General features: G+C 43.0%; 1 protein-coding gene across 1 annotated transcript in view; it reads left to right on the forward strand.

Annotated features, from left to right (window-relative positions):
• The window catches only part of LOC134346167 (uncharacterized), a 39,010-nt gene extending 29,826 nt beyond the window's left edge, over positions 1-9,184 (forward strand). The window contains exon 3 of the mRNA XM_063047481.1: positions 175-9,184. Within this exon, the coding sequence (XP_062903551.1) occupies positions 175-3,944 (3,770 nt within the window). The 3' untranslated portion in view covers positions 3,945-9,184. The remainder of the gene's footprint in view (positions 1-174) is intronic.
• The last annotated feature ends 5,395 nt before the right edge of the window (positions 9,185-14,579 follow it).

Genomic DNA, 14,579 nt, shown 5'->3' on the forward strand with positions numbered 1-14,579 from the left:
CGGAGATAATAAATCAGCCATGGTCAGATGGAGGAGCAGAGTTGATGAATGGCCTAATCCTTCTCCTATGTCTTATGGCCAAAATGCAGCCTTTTCAGGAAATCAGTTCACAGTATAATCATTATTTACACAACTGAACTTAATTTGACTGTTTCCTGTTGTTTTATTCCATAGACATCACCTTGTGGGATTCACAGACACTCGAAAACAACCTCAGTAGTCGGGATCAGCCCAGCACTGAGATTCACATCATCACATCAGACTCCATGGAGAAGAAAGTTGCCGCACTCAACGTGTCGGAATCACTGAAAGCAAGTCTGCTGAGTGGTGCAGTGGAGGTGAAAGGATCAGCAAAATATCTCACTGACACAAAGGAATCAAAACAGCAGGCACGAGTTACCCTTCAGTACAAAACAACAACCAGCTTTGAACAGCTGACAGTGAGCCACTTGGGGAAGCTGAACATCAGTGACCCGAGTGTGTTTGACGAGGGGTCGGCAACCCACGTCGTTACAGCAGTGCTGTATGGGGCCCAGGCTTTCTTTGTGTTTGATCAAATGGTCCCTCCAGCAGAGAAACTGCAGGACGTCCAGCGTAATATGGAAGCAATGATTACACATCTCCCTGAGTTTGCAGTTCATGGGGAAGACTCACTGAAAATGACAGAAGAACAGAAGTCTAATTCTAGGAAATTTAGCTGCACCTTTTATGGGGATTTCTCACTGAAGAATAATCCCACCACATTCAAAGATGCCATCAGTACCTATGCAAGCCTCCCAAGCTTACTGGGATCAGGTGGGGAGAATTCGGTGCCTGTGAGAGTCATACTTTATCCTCTCAGTAAACTAAACTCAAAAGCTGCTCTGGTGGTGAGGGAGATAAGTGTGGATTTGATCAGTCACTGCCAGCGTGTCCTGGAACAGCTCAGTGAGGCAGTGATAAAATGCAATGATATGCTGAAAGACAGAGTCTCCATTCAGTTTCCCGAGATTGGAGATGGGACAAAAGAATTCCGAGAGATGTGCTTGGAATACAAACAGGTTTTCCAGGGGACTTTAGCAAGAGATTTGCCATCTATCCGGAGAGGTGAAGAGAAGAAAGATTTACTGGTTGATATACTGAAGAATAGGGAACTGTCACCATTCAGTCAGCAGTCACTGGTCACATGGTTGGATGATAAGGAACAGGAGATGAAGGCAGTGGGACATTACCTCAGGATGTTTGAAGATATACCTTCGGTGAAATCGAAGACAGAGTTGGATGATGAGCTGATGGATCCAACAATAGACTATGTGGTCTGCTTCACATTTACATCACTGCATCAGGATGATCTCTATCTGTCAGAGGCAAAGAACTACCTCCAATCTCTCACAGATCAGAAAATGCAGTCACCAACTCCTGCTACTGGAGCCTGTGCAACACGACATATCAACGATTGTTTTTGCCATCCGTCCATGTCCCGTAAAATGAAGAAAACATCTCAATTATTCCTGGACTTTGCCACAGCCAACAAAGCAGATGGGAAAACAAAATTTCTTCTTGCATCTGTGAAGGATGGCAGTCAAACAGGAGCAGCTATTTACCTGTATCGGGAAGGGTCTCTGGAGAACCCATGCTTTGAACCCCTATCACAGCCAGCGAGACCGAAATTTAGTCAAACAACACATGACAGTGTGACTCTGCAGTTACATCCACCCAGATATGGGGCCGGTGAGATTGTGGGTTACAGAGTAGAGTACCAGGGCCCCCAGCAGGAGGGATGGACATCTCTGGTTACACCTGATAAATCCCAGTCTTTCACGATATCTGGGTTGCAGCCATACAAGGAATATTATTTCCAGTACAGAGCTGTGTCTAAGGTAGGTGTCAGTAAGGCCAGTGACAGTTGTCGGTACACCACTCATCCTACAAGTCCACCTGGTCAACTGGCCTTCCAATATCGTTCACCAATTGCCACTCTGACTTGGGACATTCCAAAACAGATTGGAGATGGTGTTAAAATCGTTCAGTACAAAATTGAGTATAAAGAAGAGACAGCAGTTGGGTCCAAACTGGAGTGTGGATTATGGGAGGAAGTGAGGACAAATGAAACACAATGTCACTGTGAGCTAAAGGGATTGAAACCAAAGAAAAAATACAGAGTCCGAGTGTCTGCTGACTGTGGGGAAGCAGGTTGCAGTGCAGCAAGTGATGAGCTTTTATTAGAAACAGTAAATGCACCAAACAGAATAGCCCAGAAACTTTTGAGCAGATCTCCAGTGATATCCAAAGGAAACCCTTCCATTTACAAGCTCAACCTAACGGAGAAGATATTGGATGATAGGAAACACCTTGTGAAATGCTCCTTTGGAAAACCCAGTACAAAACACAGAATGAAGACAGTGATGGTTCTGGGAGCAACAGGGTCAGGAAAGACGACCCTCATCAATGGGATGATCAACTACATCTTGGGTGTGAAATGGGAAGACGACTTCAGATACAAGTTAATACATGAAGAGACAGGAAAATCTCAGGCTGAAAGTCAGACATCCTCCATCACTGCCTACGAACTCCACCATCAGGTAGGATTTAAAACTGATTACTCTCTGACTATCATCGATACACCAGGATTTGGAGACACCAGGGGAATAAGCCAAGATCAATTGATCACTGAGCACATCCGAGAGTTTTTCACCTCCCCACAGGGTGTTGATCAAATTGATGCTGTGTGTCTTGTTGTTCAAGCCTCTTTGGCTCGCCTGACTCACACACAGAAATATATTTTTGATTCAATTCTTTCTGTTTTTGGCAAAGATATTGCCGAGAATGTTCAGATATTGGTGACATTTGCAGATGGAAACCGTCCCCCTGTTCTAGAGGCTTTGAAGGCAGCTGATGTACCATGTCCCAAAGATAAAAATGGTGTGCCAGCTCACTTCAAGTTCAACAATTCTGTCATATTTGCCCAGTGTCCGGCGTCAGGAAACGATGGTGCTAAGGGTACTTCTGATGACAGCGGGGAAGATGATGATGATGATAATTTTGATGCAACTTTCTGGAAGAAGGGACAAAACAGTATGAAGAAATTCTTTAGCGCTCTCAACAAGATGGAAACAAAAAGTTTATCTTTGACCAGAGAGGTTTTGAGGGAACGTGAGCAGCTGGAGACTACAGTGGAGGGGTTGCAGGTTCAGATCAGAGTTAGCCTGACCAAACAGGAGGAGCTCAGAAAAACACAACAAGTTCTGAACCAACACCAGACCGAGCTGGATGCAAATAAAGACTTTGAGTATGAGATTGAAATTACATCTCCAGTGGAGGAAGATATCAGCAGGACTGGACATTACATAACCAACTGTCAGAAATGTCGCTTCACCTGTCACTATCCCTGTAGGATTGCAAATGATGCAAAAAAATCACGATGTGCAGCAATGGACAGGGATGGGAACTGCACTGTCTGTCCCCAAAAATGTGTCTGGAGTGTTCACTTCAACCAGAAATACAAGTTTGACTATGTAACGAAAAAAGAGAAGAGAACATTTGATAAGCTGAAAAAAAATTATGAGATGGCGTATGGTGAGAAGATGACTCAGCAGAAAATCATGGAGAGTCTTGAGAAAGAGTTTGATGAGGTTCAGAATGCAGTCCTGAAGTTTATTGAACAATTATCCATGAGCATTAGGAGACTTGAAGAGATAGCTCTGAGACCAAATCCGTTATCTACCCCAGCCTACATTGAGCTCCTGATTCAGTCTGAGAGAGTAGAGGCCAAGCCTGGGTTCCTGGACAGAATTCAGGCACTGACGGAGGTCAAGGAACGGGCAGAGTTAATAGAGAAAGTTATCAATGTGAATATGTCATCAGAGGAGCAGAAGCAAAATCCAACAGAGTCAAACAAAGGGACTGGAAACTGGGTTAAAAAAGGCATTTCTCTCATTTTTAATTGGTGGTCGGATGATAAATAACTGGAAGACACTGCAAACATTTCCAAAATGGGAAGTAAATGTTCCACCCAGCTGATAAACAATCTGCTGATTCCAATTCACCCTCCATCTTCTCCACCATTTGCCCAGAGTGTTTAAGACCACATCGTTTTTCCTCAGTGCTGCCCTCCCTCAGACATGATGGGAGCTGAGGACAGAGAATCCATCCATATTGTCTCCTGTTCCCCATATATGTCCCATCCCTTGGAAATAACATTGGAATGACAGCCTCTATTACCCCTGTACTCAGTCTACTCACAGCCCCACCTCCTCAACTCCTCCCTCAATCCCTATTCTCTCCATGTTGTCAGACAGCACATTCCCTGATCTTGTGTCAAATGGTGGTAAACTTTCTCCCAGTTCTATGCTTCTCCCTTACTACTTTCAGAGTCTCGCCCATGGGATCGATGAAGCATTGATGTGTTCCATAAGGTTTGGCTCAGAAAAATACGAAGTGGGAGAAATAAGATGAGACTTAAATTGTCAAATGATGTAGGTAGTCATTAAGCCCACTGAACCAATGCTAGTGCACAAAGCAGCACCAATTGTCCAATTCTCCCACTTTCCCCATAATCTACCCACTATCAGTTGCAACCAATGCAGACATTTGCCCAGAAATTAAAAAAATAAAATATATGATGATAATGTGCAATAGGGAAAAAACAGGAAATGCTGGAACTGCTCAGCAGGTCAAGCAGTGTCTGCTCAGGCAGAAACAGTTAACATTTCATATCCACAACCTGCAATAGACTTTTAGATACTCTTGTGTGGAATGTCTGAACATCAGAGCAAATGCAACTTGTGCAATCAAAATATTAACTGTTTCTCTCTCCAGCTTATTTGGGTGTTTTTTAAGTCATTATGCTTGGACAGAAAGAACAAGATTATCCTGTTCCTTAAAATTCCCTGGGGTCTTACATTCATTGTGTACACCACCTCCTTGTTCATCCTCCCACCATACATCATCACTCTTTCTACCTGCCATCTATCTGTGCATTTCACCAACTCTACAGTATCAATATTACTAAAAATTAGCCTGCTCACTATCTGCTGGACACAGGCTTCCACTCACAAACACAATCCTCCAACATCAGTAGCTGCCTTTTATCACCAGGGCAATTTTAGACCATAAGACATAGAAACAGTATTATGCCACTCGGGCCATCGACTCTGTTCCTCCATTCCATCATGGCTAATCTATTGCCATCTCAACCCCTTCTCCTGCCTTCTCCCCATAACCCACGATGCCCTGGCTAATCAAGAACCTATTAACCTCTTCTTTAAATATAATCAATGATGAGACCTCCACAGATTAACCACCCTCTCGCTAAAGAAATTCCTTCTCATCTTTGTTCCGAGGCTGTGCCCTCCGGTCCTAGACTTCCCCACTATAGGAAACATTCTCTTCTCATCCACTCTGTCTGGACCTTTCAATATTTGTTAGGTTTCAATGAGGTGACAGGGCCAGAGCCATCAAACACTCTTCGTACATTAACCCTTTTATTCCCAGAATCATTCTTGTGACTCTCCTCTGGACCCTCTTTACTACCAACTCACTTCCCTTCACTGCATTTCCACATGACACTTATTTGCCCAATCTCTCAATCTGTCCAAATCCTTCCGCAGACTCCCTTAAGGTCTGACTAAACACTGCATTGACATGTATACCAAATGCCCCATCATCAGCCCTGTCACTCAATTCTCATCCCCTTGCCAGTTTAGTTCCTACCCTCCCCAACAGCTCTGGTAAACCTGCCCATGAGGATATAGAAAACATACAGCACAATATAGGCCCTTCGGCCCACAAAGTTGTGCCGAACATGTCTCTACCTTAGAAATTACTAGGCTTACCTATAACCCTCTATTTTTTTTCTAAGCTCCAGGTACCTATCCAAAAGTCTCTTAAAAGACCCTACCGTATCCACCTGCACCACCGTTGCTGGTGGCCCATTCCACGCACTCACCACACTCTGCGTAAAAAAAAAAACTTACCCCTGACATCTCCTCTGTACCTGCTCCCCAGCACCTTAAACCTGTGTCCTTTTGTGGCAACCATTTCAGCCCTGGGAAAAAGCCTCTGACTATCCACACAATACAGTGCCTCTCATCATCTTATACTCCTCTGTCAGGTCACCTCTCATCCTCCGTCGCTTCAAGGAGAAAAGGCTGAGTTCACTCAACCTATTCTCATAAGGCATGCTCCCCAATCCAGGCAACATCCTTGTAAATCTCCTCTGCACCCTTTCTATGGTTTCCATGTCCTTCCTGTAGTGAGGCAACCAGAAATGAGCACAGTACTCCAAGTGGGGTCTGACCAGGGCCCTATATAGCTGCAACATTACCTCTCGGCTCTTGAACTCAATCTCATGATTGATGAAGGCTAATACACCATACGCCTTCTTAACCACAGAGTCAACCTGCGTAGAAGCTTTGAGTGTCCTATGAACTCAGACTCCAAGATCCCTCTGATCCTCCACACTGCCAAGAGTCTGACCATTAATACTGTATTTTGCCATCATATTTGACCTACCAAAATGAACCACCTAACACTTATCTGGGTTGAACTCCATCTGCCACTCCTCAGCCCAGTTTTGTAACCTCTGACAGCCTCCACACTATCCACAACACCTCCAACCTTTGTGCTCATCAGCAAACTTACTAACCCATCCCTCCACTTCCTCGTGCATGTCATTTATAAAAATCACGAACAGTAGGGGTCCCAGAACAGATCCCTCAGGCACTCCACTGGTGACCGACCTCCATGCAGAATATGACCTGTCTACAACCAGTCTATGCCTTCTGTGGGATGTGTAACCCATCATTTTCGCACAGGTTGTTTCATTCCTTCCCCAGAAGAGATCCTAAGAATCTGAAACCCTGCCCCTGCAGCTGTTCCACAGCCACTGATCTGTCTGTGCCGTCATCCTATTGCTGCCCTGACGCGCATGTGGCACTGGGAGTAAGACAGAGATTACTACCCTGGAAGTCCTGTTCTTCAACATTTTCCCTGTCTCCCTGTACTCACAGTGCAGGATCTATTTCCCCTGCCTTTCGACCTGTCATTGGTTCCACTGTGCACCTCGACCTCTGGCATTTCACCCTCCCTTGATATTTTTTTGCAGCTGCTCTGAGACATACATCTATGCAATTGGGTCTGGATCCACCGAGCTCTAACGCTTTGGATTTGTTGTCTATGACAATATCAGACATGGGTAAACAACAATCAGACTGTCGTTTTCGATACATTTTGTTACCTCTTCAAAATGTCGCTCAATTGGTCAAATATTTTTTGATAATACATTTTTTGATAATCTATGAGTAATCACTAACTGAGCAAGCATGTATGATTCATGTTATTCAGATTTTGTTTCTGCACCACCTCACATCCTTTTCCTACCCCGCTTGATCTGGTCTGCCATTCTGGAATACAACTATCACATTAACTACTCTTTGGTCATCTTTCTGTTCACTTGTGGATAGTTTAACAATACAAGTTTCTGCTGGGGCCAGAGCACTCTCTCATATATGGCACATAACAGACTGGGATACATCTTGGTTCCTGGGGGAGATACATCCTCAAAGTTTATACGATACCACATATGCCTTTTTCAATGATAACATGCTCCATGAATAGGTTGTTCCCAAAGGAATTGACTTGTTTCCTGTTTACCCTTACTATGGTCATTAAATGTATTGGGGTTTTCCATTAGATTTTCTTCCTATTTCATTTTCATGTTCCCCTCTATACCAGTGGTACATCTGTTCAAATTAAAGTTTATTATTGGAGTACACACATAAAAAAAGCCTGAGATTCTTTTTTCCGCAGGCATACTCATCAAATCAATAGAATAGTAACTATAAACAGGATCACTGAAAGAACAAGGGCACAGAAGACAACAAACTTTTGAAATGCAACTACAAATAAAATAGTAATAAATAACGAGCATGGAATAACAAGATAACATGATAGATGCTGCTTTCCTACAACAGCATTTCATGTGGATGTGCTCAATGGCTGGATGAGGTTTACCTGTTATGAACTCAGCCAAATCTAGTACCTTTTGTAGGATTTTCTGTTCAAAGGCATTGGTGTTCCCATACCAGGCTGTAATGCAGCCAGTCAATACACTCCACTGCTAATCTCTCAAAGTTTGTCAAAGTTTCTGGTGTCATGCTGAATCTCTGCAGCCTTCTAAGGAAGTTGATGCACTGTCATGCTTTCTTTACAATTGCATTTATATAATGGGTCCAGGACAAGTCCTGTTAGATAGTGACTCTCAGGCATTTGAAGTTACTGACTCTCTCCACATTTGAAGGGTATCTTCATTTTTAATATGTCTTCCTGCCAACATCCTTCCTTTTTATCCAACCCTCCAGATCACTTGTCATCTAAGTTCTTTTGGATTTGTTGTTCTTACCGTTCAACCTTGTGGAACACATTGTGCGTCAACTCTTATTCTTTAAGTGTTACATGATTATCGTTTGTCAGATTTTAGAGTGGACATCTATGACTATCCAGTCACAACAACATGAAGGCAGTGACACATCACCTGAACCAACCATTAATTCATTTTGAAGTATTCTCTGATTTTCCAATGAACATTCTTCTGATTAAATAATCTTGTTGCTATTGTATTTTAAAGCATTCAAGCCTGATAAATCTTTCATTGCCATAAAGATATTGTTTACTCCAATAGATACTGATAATCAAATTAAAGGTTATAGATGTAGTAGGATTGATTAATGAACCGTCTGTGCAAGCTCAGACCTATTTGCTGGGAAAAGAGCATTTTGTTCCAGGAGAAATATGTTGGGTCACCAGAGACTAAAATTTAAGGAAAATGAACACACCTGCCAAATACTGATCAGGGTATGCAGAACGAGGTGAGTGTGTCAAAAAGAGAATGGGAATGGTGATGAGGTGAGGGAGAAGGAGCAGAGATCAGTGTAACAGGTAAGGTGAGAAAGAGAATGTGGTGAAACAGAGAGGAACAGTGGGGACAGAGAGTGCGAGAGATGGGGTGTGGAGGAGAAGAGAAGCAACAGGCAGAGGAGGGAAGTAATGGGAAATGTGGGAGAGTGGCACACATCGGAGAGTGGGGGAGAGGAAGTGAAGCCATGGAAAAATGGGAAACATGATGAAAATGTCGAACGACTACTTCTGGAACAGGATGAAATTTTCCACTGCAGTGTGAACTTCAGCTTATTGTTGTTCCATCAAGTAATAAAATGTTTACTAACGTCAGTACCAGTCTCTGTGCTTCTTGCTTCCACTGAGAGAAAACAAATAATGCAGTTATTTCTCTGAATTCATACCATCAATGAAAATATGAAAAGTGAACACAATACAGCTGTGAATACTGTGAACATTTATCAAATCTCCAGAAGAAACACAGCTTTGTAAAATAGGCATATAAGAACAATGATGGTTTGACTCAAAGAAGGGCAAACTGATTCCTTTGGGTAAGAATACAAGGAACAAGAACATAAATTTATGTTAGTGTAATGGAACATAAGGACAATTGTCACAAGTTCCACCAACGACAGCTCATAGCGAGGTACAGGGCCCGGCAGTGAGAGTGGGAGGAATCCGGAGTCTGGTAGGGGTGGGGAGGGTGTTGGAGCAACAGAGAAGGGGGATTCTTATTCCTTTCCAGTCCTGATGGAGGGTCTTGGCCCGAAAAAGTTAAACACCTTATTTATTTCCATAGGAACAGACTCCCCTGCTGAGCTTCTCCAGCATTTTGTGTGTTTCACGTTAATTATCATTGATTTTTGCTTTTAAATTGTGCCTCAGATTGCTCATATTCCCTCAGCAGACCTTACCAAGACCGGTCGGTGGGATTAGTGCGCAGTTGCACCACAACAGCTGGATCATTCCCTTCCATTACCAAGATTCCCTCCAGCTCAGAAGGGAAGATCCTTACCCTAGCATCAGGTGCACAACAAAGCCTTTGGTGTTCTGTATCTTTGCAGCAGCAAGCACCGCCTGTCCCCTTCATTATGCTGCCCTCTATCACCACTTCATTACTCATTTCTCCCACTGATTAAATGGCCGCCTATGAGATGGTGTCATGGACAGTTTGCACATCCTGCCCAAAGTTCCCACCCTCATTCATATCTGAGGAAAGGACCGTGTACCTGTCAGACAAGAGTAGATGTTCAGGCTGTAAAAGCTTTCATAGATATGTGAAAAGAAAAAGACTGGTTAAGACAAATATAGGTCCCCTACAGACAGAAACAGGTGAATTGATTATGGGGAGCAAGGACATGGCAGACCAATTGAATAATTACTTTGGTTCTGTCTTCACTAAGGAGGACATAAATAATCTTCCAGAAATAGTAGGGGACAGAGGGTCCAGTGAGATGGAGGAACTGAGGGAAATTCATGTTAGTAGGGAAGTGGTGTTAGGTAAATTGAAGGGATTAAAGGCAGATAAATCCCCAGGGCCAGATGGTCTGCATCCCAGAGTGCTTAAGGAAATAGCCCAAGAAATAGTGGATGCATTAGTGATAATTATTCAAAACTCTTTAGATTATGGACTAGTTCCTGTGGATTGGAGGGTGGCTAATGTAACCCCACTTTTCAAAAAAGGAGGGAGAGAGAAACCAGGGAATTATAGACCGGTTAGCCTAATATCGGTGGTGGGGAAACTGCTAGAGTCAGTTATCAAAGATGTGATAACAGCACATTTGGAAAGCGGTGAAATCATCGGATAAAGTCAGCATGGATTTGTGAAAGGAAAATCATGTCTGACGAATCTCATAGAATTTTTTGAGGATGTAACTAGTAGAGTGTATAGGCGAGAACCAGTGGATGTGGTATATTTGGATTTTCAAAAGGCTTTTGACAAGGTCCCACACAGGAGATTAGTGTGCAAACTTAAAGCACACAGTATTGGGGGTAAATATTGATGTGGACAGAGAATTGGTTGACAGACAGGAAGCAAAGAGTGGGAATAAACGGGACCTTTTCAGAATGGCAGGCAGTGACTAGTGGGGTACTGCAAAGCTCAGTGCTGGGACCCCAGTTGTTTACAATATATATTAATGACTTGGATGAGGGAATGCAGCATCTCCAAGTTTGCGGATGACACGAAGCTGGGCGGCAGTGTTAGCTGTGAGGAGGATGCTAAGAGGATGCAGGGTGACTTGGATAGGTTAGGTGAGTGGGCAAATTCATGGCAGATGCAATTTAATGTGGATAAATGTGAAGTTATCCACTTTGGAGGTAAAAACAGGAAAACAGATTATTATCTGAATGGTGGCCGATTAGGAAAAGGGGAGGTGCAACGAGACCTGGGTGTCATTATACACCAGTCATTGAAAGTGGGCATGCAGGTACAGCAGGCAGTGAAAAAGGCGAATGGTATGCTGGCATTTATAGCAAGAGGATTCGATGCAGGAGCAGGGAGGTACTACTGCAGTTGTACAAGGCCTTGGTGAGACCACACCTGGAGTATTGTGTGTAGTTTTGGTCCCCTAATCTGAGGAAAGACATCTTTGCCATAGAGGGAGTACAAAGAAGATTCACCAGATTGATTACTGGGATGGCAGGACTTTCATATGAAGAAAGATTGGATCGACTAGGCTTATACTCGCTGGAATTTAGAAGATTGAGGGGAGATCTGATTGAAACGTATAAAATCCTAAAGGGATTGGACAGGCTAGAAGCAGGAAGATTGTTCCTGATGTCAGGGAAGTCCAGAACGAGGGGTGAGGATAATGAGGATAAAGGGGAAGCCTTTTAGGACCGAGATTAGGAAAAACTTCTTCACACAGAGAGTGGTGAATCTGTGGAATTCTCTGCCACAGGAAACAGTTGAGGCCAGTTCATTGGCTGTATTTAAGAGGGAGTTAGATATGGCCCTTGTGGCTAAAGGGATCGGGGGTATGGAGGGAAGGCTGGTACAGGGTTCTGAGTTGGATGATCAGCCATGATCATACTGAATGGCGGTGCAGGCTCGAAGGGCCGAATGGCCTACTCCTGCATCTATTTTCTATGTTTCTTCTTGAGGGTGACCATTTGGATCCTTCTTCCTCGTCTCCTGTTGCACCCTCCTATCCTTGTCCTACCATCCATATATGAGGAAATTGATGAAAGAGGTACGACGGTCTCCTGGAAGAGTACCCTGGTACCTTCTCCCTGAGTGGCAGAGTCCCTGAATCTCAGACTCCTGCTTATTAATCCTGGCTGAAGTTCTTCTAACAATGAATACCTGCTGTGGACTTGCCTTGCTTTGCCTTGCCTTGCACCCTTAACTCCTGGTGGAGTCATCGGGACGCCGTCATGACAACCTTTGCACCAGTCTGTTCCATCCGTCGCAGTTGTGTGCCAGAGCCTGGGTCACCGCAATTGTTTTCCCTGTCCATTCTTTAATGTTGTCCATCTATCTTTTCCTCTGTCTGCCTCTTCTTCTTCTCCCCTCTACAGGTCTTTGCAAGGCCACTGGATCTTGTTACGTGGCCGTACCATCTCAGCTTTCTTTCTTTCTTCTTTATTAATCTTTTTATTGATTTTTAAAAAAGCATAAATACAGTCAAGAGGAGAATTATTTCAAATATATATATATGTCAGTAACAATATAAACCAAGATTAAGACAAATGTCAAAATCATAAATATTGTTAAACTAGTATAAAATATATAATAATAAAAAAATGAAAACAACAACACTCCTCTTACCAGTTTATAAAGAGAAAGGAAACAAAAATTGGGTTTTGAATGAAAGGAAAAAAAAACCACTACACTATAATAAAACAAACAAAAAAAAGGGACTGGATACATTTTGAGGATGCAACCAAAAAAAAAAGAAAGAAAGACTTTCTGATCAAATCTAAAAGTTTGATAAAAAGATTGAAAGTGTAATAAATCAAATTAAATGAAAATATTGGATAAAAGGTCACCAGATTTGCTCAAATTTAAAGGATGTATCAAATGTCCGACTTCTTATTTTCTCTAAACTTAAACAGGACAAAACGGAGGAAAGCCAATAAAAGACCGTAGGTGGATTAGAATCCTTCCACTTCAATAAAATGGCTCTCAGCTTTCTTTTCTTCACTGTTGTGAGAAGGTCTTTATGAGTGCCAATGTGGTGCTGGATGGTCTTGCAGACCTGCTCGTTTGTGATGTGGTTCAAGTATGAGATGCCCAAGATGTTGCGATAGCATCTCATTTCCAATGTCTGTATCTTCCTTTGTACTTCCGCTGTGAGGGTCCATGTCTCGCATGCATACAGAAAGATGGAGAATACCAATGTCACATGGTGTGAGCAGAATTATCTGCAGCTTAATGTGAAAAAGACTAAGGAGCTGGTGGTAGACCTGAGGAGAGCTAAGGTACCGGTGACCCCTGTTTCCATCCAGTGGGTCAATGTGGACATGGTGGAGGATTACAAATACCTGGGGATACGAATTGACAATAAACTGGACTGGTCAAAGAACACTGAGGCTGTCTACAAGAAGGGTCAGAGCTGTCTCTATCTCCTGAGGAGACTGAGGTCCTTGAACATCTGTCGGACGATGCTGCGGATGTTCTACGAGTTTGTGGTGGCCAGTGCGATCATGTTTGCTGTTGTGTGCTGGGGCAGCAGGCTGAGGGTAGCAGACACCAACAGAATCAACAAACTCATTCGTAAGGCCAGTGATGTTGTGGGGATGGAACTGGACTCTCTGACGATGGTGTCTGAAAAGAGGATGCTGTCCAAGTTGCATGCCATCTTGGACAATGTCTCCCATCCACTACATAATGTACTGGGTGGGCACAGGATTACATTCAGCCAGAGACTCATTCCACTGAGGTGCAACACTGAGGGTTATAGGAAGTCATTCCTGCCTGTGGTCATCAAACTTTACAACTCCTCCTTTGGAGGGTCAGACACCCTGAGCCAATAGGCTGGTCCGGGACTTATTTCCTGGCACAATTTACATATTACTATTTAATTATTTATGGTTTTATCACTATTTAATTATTTAAGGTGCAACTCTAACGAAAACCAAATTCCCTCGAGATCAATAAAGTATGACTATGACTCGAAAGTCCAAGTGATTTACACAGTCAGTAAGGAGAGACTTCTCTGGAAACAGAATTCTTCGAAGATGTGACATTACCGCTGATTCCGTCCAAAGGATTCATGATGAAGGAAATAAAACAGCTTAAAGGAACTGACCTTTTTCTGGTGAGTGAACACTGCACAAAGCTTCCTGATCTTGCAGGGGTTATCTCAGATGCAGGCCACTATTCCTGAACAAAGATTCAGTAAAGTCGATCCTTTATGAAACCGACGAACGACACCAACTTTACTCAATCCTTTGGGTTCCCATACTTTATTAAGGTTTTCACTCTCCAATACTAGACTGTAAAAGTAAATCAAAGGCGTATAACACAAAAACTGGCAACGATTGGTGAAACTGCCAGTACAACGTGTTTGTATCTTAGAATAGAAAGTAAAACTCCACTTTAAAATGAAACTTCATCATGAGACAAATACGTAGCATAACTGAGTATCTAACGAATTAACTGATGAATTAAAACTGCGTGACAACAGGGATTTCTCCTTTATATACCTGTAGGGAATATGTCATCATGTGATCTCACACTGGTGGGAAAATTACATCAC

This window comes from Mobula hypostoma, chromosome 5 (genome assembly GCF_963921235.1).
Source record: "Mobula hypostoma chromosome 5, sMobHyp1.1, whole genome shotgun sequence".
Classification (NCBI taxonomy): domain Eukaryota; kingdom Metazoa; phylum Chordata; class Chondrichthyes; order Myliobatiformes; family Myliobatidae; genus Mobula; species Mobula hypostoma.